This window comes from Pezoporus wallicus, unplaced genomic scaffold (assembly GCF_028554395.1).
Source record: "Pezoporus wallicus isolate ANWC-B61680 ecotype Strahan unplaced genomic scaffold, APGP_CSIRO_Pwel_v1 contig_6872, whole genome shotgun sequence".
NCBI classification, from domain to species: domain Eukaryota; kingdom Metazoa; phylum Chordata; class Aves; order Psittaciformes; family Psittacidae; genus Pezoporus; species Pezoporus wallicus.
In genome coordinates this window covers 395,300-411,325 of record NW_026642757.1, presented here as the reverse complement: position 1 = coordinate 411,325, position 16,026 = coordinate 395,300, and the positions used below count along the sequence as shown (strand labels likewise).

Below are 16,026 nucleotides of genomic sequence, written 5' to 3'. Positions count from 1 at the left end.
AGACTGAAATGCTTCGTTTCAGAAATTATCATTTATAGAAAACTATAATGAATGTGTTGACCATGTGGGGCATTTAAGCAGTAAGTAGTTAACAAGGTTAGTGAGAAAGCAAAAGTAAAGGCAAGTTCATTTTATCAAGAACAGTTTCATTCTGGTGAGCCATCTCCCCTATGAGCTACTAATTGTTTCTCCCTCTCAAACACACACAAATACTACTGAATTACATTCTTAATTAAATGCTTTTTCATACACTTTACAAACAGCAAAACCCATGTTTGGTTTTATTAAATATATTTGGCCTAGTAAATTAATTAGTTTTCTCTATTTAACAGATTCATCTCCATATGAAAGGATTTTATAGTTCTGAAGACATGATTGTGAATCTATTGCTTTACCTCTTACACAGGGTGCAATTAAATTGTGGGAAGTGATGTTGGATTCACCAGTGTCTGGACACCTTACCTTCCGGGATGCTTAGCAGATAACTGAGGGGAATTTAGGTAGCCTGTTATGCTGTTAGATAGAATAAAATTTAGAGAGAATAAGATTGACTGAAGTGACACATAAAAATAGTTGGAGGGAGGCTAATTACAACATCCTTATTCTATCATGGAGAATAAGTACTCAAATAGAATAATAACCCAAGACACAAATAATATCCTGAAGAAAAAAAAAGCAGATGCTCACCTAACTGTCCTGGCTTTCCCTTTAAGGTAATCTGATGAATTTGCATGAGCAAATGGGTTTTACAAAATATTTGACAGATTAGCATTTGTCGTTTTATATTGTATTCAGATAAAATATCACTACATTATCCTGTAGCTTCTGCACTTAATATTTGGCACCGTAGCCTGACATGAAGAAAATGGAGTCAAATGTATCTTTTACAGGTACGTGAAACAGAATAATGTAAGAAAGATTTCAAACTCCAGGTACCAAACATATTTTGCTTACATCTAGGTGGGACACCTGCATCCAGTGTTACACTTGAAAGGAAGAAACTGTACTTATGCCCACCTTTTTTGTAAGAAAAGCTTGTCCAAAGTTTATTTAAAAACTAGACTACAATCCCATGGGGAACACCCCCAGGTGCTAGTTACTTGTGTAGGCACCTACACACGCTTCCTTGTTCCACTGATACCATACGAGACTTTACAGGACCTACAGAACCTACACCTAGGGTTTGATAAATCTGCTAAAGGCTACAGTTTAAGTAATAGTTGTGTAGATTTTTAAATCCAAATAAACTCCTTTTTGGTTCCCCATAGCCCATGGCTTGCCCCTGACCTTAGAAGGACATAAATACCTCAAAAGGGAAGCCAGGAGGTGACACCTCCCACTCCATAAAGTGAACAGACAAAAGAAGGGGAGCAGAGAAAGGGAAACACAAGGAGAAAAGATGAAGTAATCTGCCCTCCATTTTCACAGCAAGTTTGTGCCTGAGCCAGTTTTCCCGAGTCCCTGTTCATTGCTTCAACTACATCATCTGTCTTTCCTGAATAAAAAGCAGTGATGAGGTGTGTTTGAAATGATTGACAGCATCACTGCAGGGAGATAAACTTCTGACTTTATTCCTTTTCTGATGCCTAAGATAATAAATATCAACATTAATGTTCCTCTTTAGAATAGTTTGCTATTAAATTCTAAAATAACAAAAAAATAACAAGGAGGCAGAAAAGGCAGAAAAGGCAAAGGCTTCCATTCTCCTAATTAGCATAAAAAATATTTTTCATTGTTATGATTACTGGGAATGAGTAGGGTCTAGACTGGTAAGTGAGAAACAGTGCAATACAACTTTCTGATTGATACTGGAAGGGAGTGGAGGGATGCATCCTAATGTGAAGTGCCAAAATCGTATAATCTTAAACAGCTAGGGAGCTGGAAGAGTTTTAGTGTCTTAGCCACCATTCCCCTCCCATCTATCTGCACCACTATAATGCATAAAAACCTTAAAAAAAAAAAAGTCACTAATACCATATTTCTCTCAGTCCTCATAGATGCCAAGTGTGACTTTAAACTTTAATTAATACAAATGGGTGGTACACATTAGATTAATTAGACAGGACACTCACATTATTTAAGCCCAATATAAAATCAGTTTCTGTCAAACATTTTGATATCCTGATTTTACAAAAAGTCCGATGACATCAAGCTTTGGTGACATGCTATACATCTACTGTTTCTCAGTTCCATACAAAAGAAGGAATAAATGAAGTGAGAAGAACACTGGAAAAATTTAATAGACAAACTGACTAATCTCAGACCCCAAGGTCATAGCAAAGCAATTCATTTCGTGGCTTTTCAACAGCACAAGACATGATTTATCAATCTGAGACCAGGCTTATAAACATTATACATCTCAATAATACGTTCTTTGCACTGTGTAACTTTTTAAACAATGATAGATTGCCTGGGCTGAACCAAAGTTATTTTACAAACAGAAACAGAATATATATGAATGAAATGAACCAATAAGGGAAGGGAAAGAAAAAGAAGGAAAAATAAAAAAAGGAGGAAAGGATTATGCCAAATAACAGTTATACTGCTATGCAACTGTAAAGGAATCTTAACTTTTTGCTGTAAAATATATTCAGAAAACATGCCCTTTAATTATCTCCTATCTATCATTTTGTAGAACTGAAATGGAAGACCACTAAAGGAAAAATATTTCCTAAGTTCAGCAACACTAACAAAAATTTGCACTGCCAAAGAAATAATATGACTGAGTTAAAGGACTGTGAATCAATACACCTAGCTGCCCACTTGATCACAGACTGCCGTGATGTCATTATTGAGTTCAAGTCTTAGTCTCCTTTCCCTTAAAGTGAAATAATATTTTCTTTCTCTTCCAACAAGAGCCTAATCTTTAGGTGAAATGTTTGGGTTCATCATCTGCTCATCCTGAGGATGAGGAACATAGTTTTTTTAAAGTAGGATTCCTTTTGGCCAGCATCCAAGGCAGTCTGGCCCTAATTTTGACAAGGCTCTGAAGACATTGCTGTAATGTAAAAACATTCCTGTGTTATTTTCTCATATGGAGTCCACTGAAATTCCTGACAAACTTGAGCACTGATCCTAGGCTCTGCTCTGCTTTTCCTGGGAAAGGAGGAGGGAAGTACTGTTTGGGCATGAGCTGCTTTTAGCATCTTTATTGAAAAAACATTGTCTTGAGAGTACAGAGTGGATGCTTGAGAATACAGATGAGCTCAAATACTATGTATAAGAAATGAGTTTGAAAGTTCAACATGCTTGATTTTCAGTCCACTAAATTTACTGCTCCAGGCAACACAGCTCCTGTCAATTTTCAGGTGACAAATTCTCTCTCAGAGACCCATCAGTTCCTTCATTCACTTATTTAGACAATAAAATACAACCTCAGTTTAAGTAGGGCTGATCCTTATAATGTAAGAAAAATCAAAAAGATCAAAGCTGCATGTGATGTAGCTGTATGAGGTTATTTTGGTGAAATTTTGCTTCAAGGATTTTTCATGGAATCATAGAATGGTTAGGTCTGGAAAGGACCTCAAGAAATATTTCAAACAGCAATCACTAATGACCCAGCATACATGCACAAAGCATAATTTTCAAAAGTAAAAGAAATTTGTTGCACTTCAACTTTGTTCCACATATTCTTAATACTAAAATCATTTCAGACTCTTTTTCAAAAAGATTGTACTTTAAAGCACCTGAGCACTGCAACCACAGCTCCTTGTAAAACAAACACCAACACTGTGTTGCTTCAGGTCCTAATAATGCTGTATGAAGGAAGCACTTTCACAAAGAGGAATAAAGAGAATGAGTCCAGGTTTAAAAATGAGACATCAAAAGGGAGTTTAGCAGGAGACCGAAGCAGCTTTTACGTCTTATGATAATTGAGGTCATAATAATGTCCCTTTTTTTTTTTTTATACAAAAGAAGGGACTGTGATGTTTCCAAAGTGAGAATTCAGCACTAGTCCCAAAAATCTGTTAAAAAAATAATGGCATTCTCTTTCAGATTCCGCCCTCCCCCCACCCCTTTTTCCATTCTCCCTTCTATAATTTAAAGGGCTCTTCCTCTTCACTTGGCTCATTTTCACTCTCAGCTCTGTCTCTCCAGGATTTCATATCACCTAGCTATCTCAGTGCCTCAGGCCCATAGTATTCATCTTATTTATAGACCTAAATCTGCAATTTGTTGCACCTGGACAGACTGCTGCACCTACACAGACTCCCACAGCTTTCAGGATCCATTTCTGCCAGTACAAACAGCAGCTCTGCTGGAACACAAAGGCAGCTTTCAGCTGGGCAAGGTCGTGAGCATCTCTCCACCCCTCCCCTGCTTCTCTCCTACGTTTCCAATGGCATTCACCGTACTCTAGCAAGCTCTCTTGGTGCTGAACACACAAGAGCAAACAAAGCAATCCCTATCTGAAAAACTTTAATATCTAAAAGTGTATGTTTTCACCTTCCTGTGCATTAAAGGATATATCCTAGGGCCCTGACCCATCTCTCTCTCACCCTCCACAGTACCACAAAAGTGGAGAGGGAGTCGAGGATTCACCACATAAAGAGGGGCTTAAAGCCAGGTCTACACAAATGCAGGTCCTTGGCAGCTCTGCTGTAACTCCTCTCTCTGCTAGAGCATTTCTCCATTCCCCTATTGCAACCATGTTATTCAAGGCCAGGCTGGATGGGGCTTTGAGCAACCTGGGCTAGTGGAAGGGGTTAGAACTAGATTAGATGATATTTCAGGTCCCTTCCAACCCAACCATTTTATGGTTCCAAGAATCTATCCTCCCCACAACTCTTGCAATACACTGCATTATGTGTTTGTGTCATGGTTTAAGCCCAGCCGGTAACTCAGAACCACACAGCCTTTTGCTCACTCCCACCCTTCTTCCTCCCCATGTTCCTGGAGAGATAGGGAGGAGAATCGAAAGAATGTAACTAACTCCCACAGGTTGAGATAAGAACAGCCCAGTAACTAAGGTATAACACAAATCACTGCTGCTACCACCAATAATAATAATGATAAGGGAAATAACAAGGGAAGAGAATGCAACCGCTCACCACCCGCCAACCGATACCCAACCCAACCTGAGCAGTGATCTAGCCCTTCCGGGTAACCGCCCCAGTTTGTGTACTGGGCATGACGTGCTGTGGTATGGAATACCTCTTTGGCTAGTTTGGATCAGGTGTCCTGTCTCTGGTTCCTCCCGGCTTCCCCTCCTCCCTGGCAGAGCATGAGACTCGGAAAGTCCTTGGTCAGAGTAAACATTACTGAGCAACAATTAAAAACATTGGTGTTATCAGCGTTGTTCACAGGCTGAAAGTCTGTGAACACAGCACTGCACCAGCTACTAAGAAGGACAAAAATGACTGCTACTGCTGAACCCAGGACAGTTTGCTGCAGGATGGTTAATGTGGGGACGATGCTGATCATTCATCTCGGTACCAGCTGTCAGTTACTCCAAAAGCTTCCACACATCTGGAAATACACAACTGTGACTGATTCTCAGAAAAACATTTACATTGGCACACTCAGTACAGAAGGCATTACCGTGCTCACCTCGGTCACTGTAATTTGTGTCTCTAACCACTAACAAACATTACAAATTGCACACCTGGAGCTGTTACAGACTCTATGTAGTTCAAGCTTATACTTCCTTCTTCCCTTTTAAAAACAGCTACATAATAGCTCTGCAGCACTATATGCAACCTTTAACATAAAGCATACAACAGGAATGAAAGACAGGAAATTGCCTCAAGCTGCACCAGGGGAGGTTGAGATTGGCCATTAGGAAAGATTTCTTCACCAAAAGGGTTATGAAGTATTGCAGGCTGCCCAGTGAAGTAGCTGAGTCACCAACCATAGAGGTATTTAAAAGACATGTAGATCTGGCACTTGGGGACATGGTTTAGTGGTGGTCTTGGCAGTGCTGGGTTAATATTTAGAGCCAATGATCTTAAAGGTCTTTTTCAGCATAAACAATCCTAAAATTCTATGATCTTTGGTAAAAATATGAATAAAAAATAAATTAAAAAATGAAAAAGCAGTTGAGTTCTAATGAATGCCTACAATAGCAGAACAATAGGGGCTCAGCTAACGTCTGCGCTGTTTGGCAGGAACTGAAGCAGTTGTCCCTGGGATTAGTCTACAATATTCCCTTGCCCTGGATGCTTAGGAATGATGGTGGAACAGGTCTCTATTCAGCAGGAAGTCTTTCCAAGAGAGCCATTCACAGCTGGCAACTGGATAAAAACAATATTCTAACTGTTCAGTTTAATTGCTTGGTTTGGGTTAATAGAGTCCACAATTCCTATTCACAGGCGATGCAAAAGTCTCCACCAGCCCAGCTGGTAGCAATCCAGTTGCCCTGCTATCAGCGGCTACTTATTTAGCAATGTTTGAAATCTCAACTTCTTCTACTATATATTTATGCCTTTACTTGGATTGTGATCCCAGGCACGCTGCTGTAAAACCTGGGCATCTTCCCTTATCATCTCAAATTGCAACCCCGGGACAAAGAGTGATGAAGTGAAGCTATAATAGCTTTGCCACAACACTGCACAAGTAACATTGAGGGTTTTTTTCCAGAGCCATCCTGGAATACCCTGAACCCGACAGGCTATGTGGCTTGTAGTCCTGCATCCTCACTAGCAACATAATTAACTTCAGCAGCAATCTAAGGTAACCGGGAGAGCAGAGAAGCTCTCCCTAGATGGTAGGCAGAAAAGACAGTGTCTTCCTACTTCACATCCCAGATGCAATGAAGAAAACCCCAAAATCTAATCCATATCACTTTTCTTAGCTGTGATACAACATGCTTCAGTGGGTGCTTAGTTAAAAACATACAAAAAGAGGAACTATGCCTCTTTGTCCTACACAGCAGAGGGCACAAAACATTCAAAAATACAACTTAAACCGCAAGACAAAAAGTCAGCATAAACCACAATAGCTGTAATAAATATTACCAATAATTTCACTTAATTGTCATACAGTTAAGGGGACTGCAGAGACACATCAGTGTATGAAAAGTCCCAAGGGGTGGTAGGCATGTGCACATTTAATAATATTACATAGTATTAATGGTAACCACATGATAATTTACAAATTATATTGCTTCTAGCAAATACTTTTGATCACATCACCAAGTCTTTGGCTCCTAGCCCATCTCTGCAGAATTTCCTGAAGCAGTAGAAGACTTGGACCAGAATCACTTAACTCCTTTACTTATTTTCATATTTCCTTCTAAGTCCATTTACCATACAAAGATTTCTTAAAAGAAAAAATAAAATAAAATAAAATAAATAAAATAAAATAAAATAAAATAAAATAAAATAAAATAAAATAAAAAGTCCCAGGCCTAGGAAGCATTAGCCAGCTGCTCACCACTGAGGCAAATTACTTGTGTTTTACTAAAGCACAGCTCCTAAAAAGGTGTTCTTTCTGAAGATTACCAACAAAAATCTCAACTGTACACAGGTATCTGTGTTAATGATTACCAAACACAGTGTTAAATATTAATGTCGTATCTACCTCCATTTGTCTGGTTTCAGCTTCCAGTCATAAATACCTTTGTATACATATCCTGATCACATTAAAGAGCATGTTAACACCCAAGCCCTCTCAAAGGCAATGAAACAATAGCAATCTGCCAGTCTTTCTGCCATCCACATGTTTAATCACCAATGTCTTTATAATTATTTTCAGGTCTCTGAAGAAAACACCGAACAGCACTGGGCTTGGTTCAGACTTTGAAGAAACCAGCTAAAAAACTTCTGCATGCTCCCTATTTTTCTTTAGATGTCTCAGATACGTAGCTTCATATTCTCTGCATGTACAGTGCTTGGGTGTTTTTAAACAGTAAGTTCTTTGGTACCCAGTCAGGCATCTTATTTTAAACACCTAAGAAAATGTCGTCTACCCATTAATTTTTAATCAAGTACATTGTTAATTTCCTCAAAGAACATAATTTGACTTGACAAAGAGTATTTTATATAATTTCTAGAGAAGGTTAATATTATTACTGGCTCTCTGTATGAAAACATATCTACTAAAATAGATCTGCTAAATCTAACTCTCCCTAACAGGACAGCTTTTCTTGCCATATTTTACAGACAGACACTGGGAGTGTATTTGTCCCTGCTTTGAAACAAACTCCCACCAATATTCCCTCTTCGCTTAATTGGATTAGATGCTGTGCTACATGTATTCAAGATCCTGCAACTCTGAGACACTTAAAACAAGTAGAGCTAAGTATTTGATTAATATTTAAACATAGCAAAACTGCCAAATATTGCAGGAGATAAGTTTCTTGAGCAAGATTTCCCTGACAGGATACCAGTAACTTCCACTGAAAGGAGCCACTGATAGTTACTTGTATCCTGAGGGGGTGAATCAGAGCCCTGGAGATCTACTTAGTTTTCTGCTTTCTGTGCACATAAAAGCAGAATACATAACAAGGTCATGACAGGCCGAAAATAGCAAATCTTCAAGCAGTTGCAATTCAAATGGATAGCAGATCTGCTGGAAATCAAGCAACTTGACCAGAATGCAGAATTTCTGAAGATCAGTGATTTCATAAGCATTTTAAATTTACAACCATTTCTCAAAAGTCAAGAAAAACATTAGGTACATACTTCTCAGGGTTTTCCACTTCTTCAGTAACAAAATTGAGGTAAAACCTAGAAAAGAATTATAAAAGCTATTAGAAGGGCTTGGTAGATTTGATTCTGTATTTCTTTCCCAAAGAATCAAGAAGATGCCTCTAGTTAAACACCACTGTCAATTATAGACGACTTTGCAGACCCATGATTTGGGTTAAGGGGAGTGTGAGATTTCACGTTCCCTCAGCCCCATGCCCAGGAAGGGAATTCTTAGAAAAGATAACAAAGTAGAAAAAAAGACAAAAGCTCTCCAGTGTCAGTGTGGAATTATTTTTTTCCCCTGGCATACTAGGCATATTACGGTTTACCCTAATCTTATACACAAATGCACACACATACCCTAAAGCATCATATTCCATTTGTGGTTGTAGCCTTGTACAGTTTCAGGTTGTATTGGCAAAAATTCTCAGCAAGGTACTCAGCAAGGACTTATTTACAATAAAAACAAATGAGGCCTCAAAAAAACCCTCCTAAAACCAGTATTTTGACACTACTGTGTCATACGCGATCACAAACCCAGGCTGCTAATCCTGTGTGCTCTCACACAGCCTCCTGTACAAGTTGCTCTCTGGTCATATTCCAGCAGCATACAAGAGATAGCTATGTATGGGAATTCATAGGAGCTATTCAATGGGCACAGCCTTGCATACAAAGCAACTGTAAGCCTCGAGGTCACTGAACCCTCTGTTCTGCATTTATTAGCACTAGGTCTGCTCATCACTGGATCATACAGATGTGCCTGGCTCAGATGTGGGCACAAAGTCACATCCTGGCTAATTAAACAGAGCAGTCAATACAGTGCTTATGCTGGCTTTCTGCTTTTATGCAGGAAGGCAAATGATATCTGACCCAAGAGTGCTACAGTGAATAAACAGATGGTACCTGAGCTGGCAGAAAGTCTGTGGATCTTTTCTCCATCACAGGTCTTGGAGCAGATCTGGGTTAGCGGAACAATTTCATGCTGGCTTGTGGTTTTGATAAAATATGATTTTGTGACTGAGCACCAAATGCTGTAAAAACTAGATTTGCCATTTATAGAACCACCCCCAGTACTTGTTTCTAAACTTGATATTGCACAGAGCACAAAAAAAAAAAAAGAGGTTAGGGTAGTTCAAAGGAGAAATGGTTTTCAAAGAGTAAGACATTCAGCTACTTTTTTTTCTAGCCTTAGTCCTGTTCTAGACAGAAGTAACCTGACAGCCTGGCATCAGTGATGCAGAGACATGCTTCCTTGCATTCTTTTCTCTACTTGTCCTTTTTCACCTAGCATTTTATATATCAGATAGTCTACACTCACTCTTCACATGGATGAGCCCACACATACATAAGAGATAACACCTTTGGTTTGTTCTTTAAAGCTGTGTCATTAAAAGTTAATAGCCTCATAGGCTATGCATAAAACTTTGCCTACATCCTCAGACATAACCCCAACACTTGTAACACTCCTTCACATTCAGCTTATTGGATTGATTTAGCCCCATGAAACTGTTAGTGCAAGGGTATTGACACTCCACTTAATGGTCTGCTCTCCTATGCTCTCAGGCAATCAATTTGAGCTGGTGACAAAGACAAATAGGCAGCTGGGAAGAACCACTAGCCAAATTAGCTCTTTTCCTGCTAATTTCTTTTATAAGTAGCAAATAAGAACCTTGAAATAAAAGTCAGATGGTGCAAAGGAAAAACAGAGATTATTTTTATTGTACGGATTTGGAACGTTTGGTGGAAAATGAAAAGAAATGGGAAAGAAGAAACAGAATAACAGTATTTTTAATGTAGCATCTTACAGCAAATAAACTATAACTCAGCGATGAACAATATAAAAGTGCTTTTAGAATTCCCTTCATACAAAAATGTACAGTTAGGTTAAAGTTTTAAAAGTGAGAAACCATCACATGTATGGATGTGAGAAACAAAGGCAGTTATATGAGAGAGAGGGAAGAAGGTAGAGACTGTCTGCATAATGAGTTCAATTTCCTTGAGGCTTCAAAATACCAGGCTTTCATATATATATAGGTAATATATTTATATCTCACAGATAAAGGGTTTAGACTCTCTTGGATTCCCCCACCATCACCATTTAACATAAAAGCTCTGTTCAGTATTTCAGCATGCATGTTTATAATACTCCTGCAATCTGGGAGTTACCGACAGACAGAGAACTCAAATGCTCAGTCCCTTGTCCCTCCAAATTAAATATATAAATCCCTTATCTCTCTGCCCTCACCTTTTTATGCAAGATGAAGGGACTTGGCTGCCTGTGAAGCTATGGAAAGGAAAGGGAAGACCTGCAGACAAAGCTGCCTCAGAATAAGCCCACTCCGTTCACTGTAGTTGTCTTTTTTCCCCACACACTGCTGCTGCAAAAGTATGCTGGCGCTGTGTAGTGTGGAGCCCTCACTAAGCATGAATAAATCGTAAGGCAGATTCAAAGCAGCAGTATCTTTCAAACCAGCTGCTGTGTACTTTGGTGGGGAGAGGGAAAGAACTTGAAATAAAGTTCTGAGTAGGGTACTTGAAGACAGATTCTCATATATTTGCTTACAGTCAATAGCACTTGACTTCCGCAGAAGCCAGTTGCTTTTCTTATAAAGTGAGGTTCAATTCTCCCAGAGCAAAAGGCATAAGAATCTGTCATTTTATCTTGTTTTGTGGTCTATACTGATGTTATCATGGTTCTCATTCTTCAAATACTGCTTTTACAAAGCAAAGGCTGAGGTCCACACAACTTTGTAACAGTCCCTAGAATTATTTTTCATGTAATTACATTCTTGCTCAACAAAAATTAAAGCTTCATTATCTCTTTTATCCTTTTATCCAGTTACTTGATGAAAATTTAGAAACATCCCTTTCTTGTTGCCTTTATTCCTGGTCTTAAGAACAGAAATAAAAGTCTGAGGGTTTGTTTTTCATTTTTTTTAATGTTCAGAGCATGTTTACTTACTGCACACTGGAGAAGAAAAATCTTTCCCTCGCAGAGCTGCTTGCAGAATAACTACTGAGCATATGGAACAGTGGTGAGATCCACCCTTACTACATGATGCAGTTCGAATATGTTGCTCATTTCTTCATATAAATAAATCTCCTCATTAGAGCATATATAGTGTTTATTTTCACGATAAATACTCACAAGTTTCAACAACTTACCAGCCTGAATAGGCATACATTCCGGAGTAGAAAGCAAGTGGCAATCCCATAACACTGGCATCATTCCCCGCAAAGGCATTTTTAAAGTGCTGTGTTTCTCCTGTAACATCAACAAGAACCATATTGAAAAATAAGCTCTTTTGTCATCTCCTACTTTATAACAAATAAATATATCACACCATGCAACATTCAATCACCCAGCAGTTCATTAACTTCCAGCTCTGCCCTTGACCCTAATTCTGACCCAACCCTTGCAGCTGTAAGCTGACACTGACTGTAAAGGTTTTGTGGTGTCACTAAGTCATGCAATAGCAGAATTTGACCTATTAGTCTGTTTTCAAAGCATTCTGAGCTTCATGACACTCACTTCACTGTCATCTCCAGCAGTGACTTATACCAACACGGAAGAGCAGAATGAGCTCTGTCTTTTTATGCTGTGGAAAATCTCGCTTGTTTAACATTTTAATCAGAAGGAAACGCTGCTAATATTTCACTCAAAAAAGAGCATTTTTAAGGTAAATAAACCCAGTATCTCTACCGCTGAAAGATTAGCAATTCCCTTTATAATTAGTATTGTGTTAATATTACGCTAAGAATTACAGACCTATAAATGCAAACATTTAAGAGTTACATTGTGCTTTTACTCATTTACAAGGTCCGGTATGGTTTCTAAGACCTCCCTACAATATCCCAGATTTCATGAGAAGCAATGATCCTCCAGTGAAAAGGAGCAGGAAGAAACAGAATTCATTCAGACTTAAATTAACAATAGGTCAAATCCTCTAACCTTTACTCAGTTTTTACTGAACCCTCAGTCTAAATTCCCACCAAAGAAGGGGCTTTTTGGGTAAGGGAAGAGCTGCAGCCAGAGGTAGGACCCCAGTGGGGAGTCAGGAACACTATCCAAGCTACTTAAGGGTAGCAAACCTCATCCAAGCCTGGGTCTGGCCTACTTCAAAGGTCTAGGAAAAATGGGGCAGATGGGAACAGAGGGGCATTTTGCACATGAAAGGAGGTAAGGCAAGAGGCATTGCAGCTGCCAGAAAGGAAGTGAAAAACACGAAAACAGAAACAGTGACTCAGTAGAGTGCTACACAGGAAAAGTTTTATTTCAGAGTCTATTGCTAACCACAGAGAGCCGCCTGTCCCCGAGCAGCTGAGCTCACCGCAGAACCTAGCGCTGCCCTGTTGACTCAGGCAGGAGGGTTTGCACAGCATCACAGAAGAGCATCCCAGGGACACAGCCAACAGCCATGATAATTTTTTGTTAGATGAAATCTGCCACCAATTAATTAAAAAGTGCTCCCCGTTCTGGCCTTCTGTGCTGAATAGCTTCTTGGGCTCCCTGTAGTTACTTTCTAGCGTTATTGTAACGACAGCGAGCTAGGGCCTCTCACCATTTCACAGCTGCTGCTGACAGGGATCTAATGGAAAAGCCTTTTCAGGTAGCTGAGCGTAAAACACTGAGAAGAGTTTTTCTGCAGGCATGGCTTTACCCAAACACCTTCCAGAGAGCCAAAGGAAGGCCTCCACGGCTGTGTTCGTGCTGGGTGCTGCTGGGGAGAACAAAGGTGTGTTTTCACACTCCTTGCTTATACAGCAACACTGATAAAGTCTGTAGAGTCATTCTGTCCTTCCAAACACTTCTGATCTCCTTTCCTACGCTTGGGTTAGCCCCAGACTATTGCGTTTAGCTGTATGCTTTTTTTTTTTTTTCACTTGGAAGAAGTAAAGTGTGCCTGCAGCATGAGCATCCGGTATTTGTAAGCAGGAAGCCCATGAAAGCACTCTCTGACTACAGTTTCTCTTGCCGGTACAGCACCTTTAACTTCACAATTTACATCACCAAAGTGATAGAACCTCATCCATGATACTGTTTCTTTCATATATTCCCCAGTACTGAGCCTCCTGAAGTACCAAGCAGACTAGGCACTAGACCAGTTAAAGGAGACATACTCTGCTCAAATAGGAGTGTGCTCTGGGGAGGGATATACCCATCTGTCATTAAAACCCATCCTGCCCCTGCCACAAAGTTTACACCAAAGGCAAATTACAGAGAAGAGCAATCCTGTTGCTTATTTAAAACATGACTGCGATCTGAATAGACTCATTGGCATGCTGAAGGAAATACCAGTTCATCCCAGTGTAGTTCCACTTCAAATCAATTACACGACAGTACAAAGCTTCAGTTTAAGCAAGCACAGACTAATTAAGAGATTTTGCTGCTATAAGCATTATTTGGTGGAGGCAGGTGGGGAAAGACTGAGGAGGGTAAAGATAAAAGCACTTTAAAAGCGTTTACTTTTCATTTCATACCTCTAATTAGCTGGATAACTCCAGGGACTATAATTATCAGAATTGCTACAAGCTTGCAAAAGGTAAGGAATATCTGTATGCGGGCACTCCAGCTGACACTTGTGCTATTCAGGACCATCACCAGCGCTGCAAGGGGAAAAAGCAAAATCAGAAAGAAATAGTCATGCTCCTGAAATCGTCACAAAATTCTTCACCAGCAGCGAGGCCGTACACCCCCTAGATCCTGATGCATTAAAGGCAACACACCCTGATAACCTTCAGCTTCAGCTGGCTCCCTCCACACAAAATTACAGCTTCATTTACCCAGAATTGTTACCTGCTGGCAAACAGCTGGCTGGCAGGGGCCTGCCTTGAATAAAAGAAACTAATTGCCCAACCCTTGTCACTCCAGATTTCTGTACCAGTGCCACTTTGAGTGGAGATCTGCATTTTCAGAAAACAGTAACAATTAATGATCATATTAAACTCTCACACCCACATTTAGCCCCCACATAAATCGGTCACTCACTCACTACCTTATTTACCTCTGCTCCTCTTTTCCACGCTTTCCCCTCTCTTACTGCTATACCATCAGATATACAGGAAGGCAAGAGTGCAAGTAGCACGCCCATCCTTGCTGGGAATTGGTGAAGAAATAGAGAGTTTTAACTTTTGAAAACAAAGCCCAGGTCTGCAACATGTAGAGAGATAAGTGAGAAGGACTTTTACGTCCTGTCTGCTTGGCTGACATCTCCTTCCGGGTCAGGGAGGGCATCTTCTGGCCTTTACTACAGCACTGACTGACAGGAGGACTGTAAGTCTTATCATTTGAGTGCCAGTTATTCTAGCTTATTTAAACTATTAGCCTGGAAAAACATAATCAGTAAAGGAGTTTACATTATGGGTTTTTTTTAAAGTACCTAAAGAATGGAAAATGTGAGTCACTTCACTAGATAAAAAGTCCTGTTCCCTCTCTGCTGCTGGGAAAGGGGAACATAGTCAAACAAGTCTGGTGACTTATCTCCTCTTTCCTGCCATCATATGGAGCTAATGAATTAGCTCCTCACCAGAGTTCTCCCATACTTCAACCTCTTTCAAGAGCACCGATTCATCTATATCATGAGCCATATCAACACATCCTGGGGCACATAAAAACTCAAGCTGCTATCTCCTGCCAGAGTCTGGGAGCTAGTTTGAACGAGCTGGCATTGTAAATCTGGCATGGTACAAACTTTCTGGCAGCAAACCACACTGATTTATCCCAAGTCTTTTGTACAGATTCTGTTCGCCAGCAAGGCCAAAACATACATATCAGAAAAAATTCTCAGTTTAAACAAAAGTTTAATGGAAAAGGAAGAAAATTCCAAGTAATCTGTATTGCAATGTATTTTTTAGATACTTTTAATCAAATAAAAATTCCAGGAAAAAAATATGAAAGTGTTTCCTGGAATTTTTATCTGGGAGGAGATGCCCCCACTCTCAAATGTGCAATTTACAAAAGTCCATATATATTTGCAACATCACTTAATGCAAATTTTTCACCAAAAGAAGATCTTAAAGGTCAAAATGTTTTTCCAGTTCCATATTTCACCATATTTTGGAACCAAGGCATTCTTACCTAAGTCATGAAGTAATCAGTTAAACTTCTGCAAAGTTCCACTTGAGATAGAAACACTTATTTTTTGCTTTATTACTTCCCTGCATACCTATACTTGCCAGGAAACAGAAAATCCCAGGGGCCTGATTCATTACTCTGTTGTCCCTGACGTACCTTCACTTTTAAATGCTGAAAGATCTCTTTTGGTTGCTGCTGAATATTAGCACTGATTGAGGCTCCTCCTTTTTTCCCAGGGCTTGATTACCAGGTAGGTTAACAATTGTCATTTAAGCAAAACATATTCAAAATATTCACTAGACCAACAGCGTTTCTTTATGA

General features: G+C 39.5%; 1 protein-coding gene across 1 annotated transcript in view; it reads right to left on the bottom strand.

Moving 5' to 3' along the window:
* SLC7A11 (solute carrier family 7 member 11) overlaps window positions 1–16,026 on the bottom strand; it is a 58,341-nt gene that overhangs the window by 29,505 nt on the left and 12,810 nt on the right. Inside the window, exons 4-6 of the mRNA XM_057432237.1 lie at window positions 14,112–14,237; window positions 11,796–11,895; window positions 8,625–8,669 (exon numbers count right to left, since the gene is read on the bottom strand). Of these exons, the coding sequence (XP_057288220.1) occupies window positions 8,625–8,669; window positions 11,796–11,895; window positions 14,112–14,237 (271 nt within the window). The remainder of the gene's footprint in view (window positions 1–8,624; window positions 8,670–11,795; window positions 11,896–14,111; window positions 14,238–16,026) is intronic.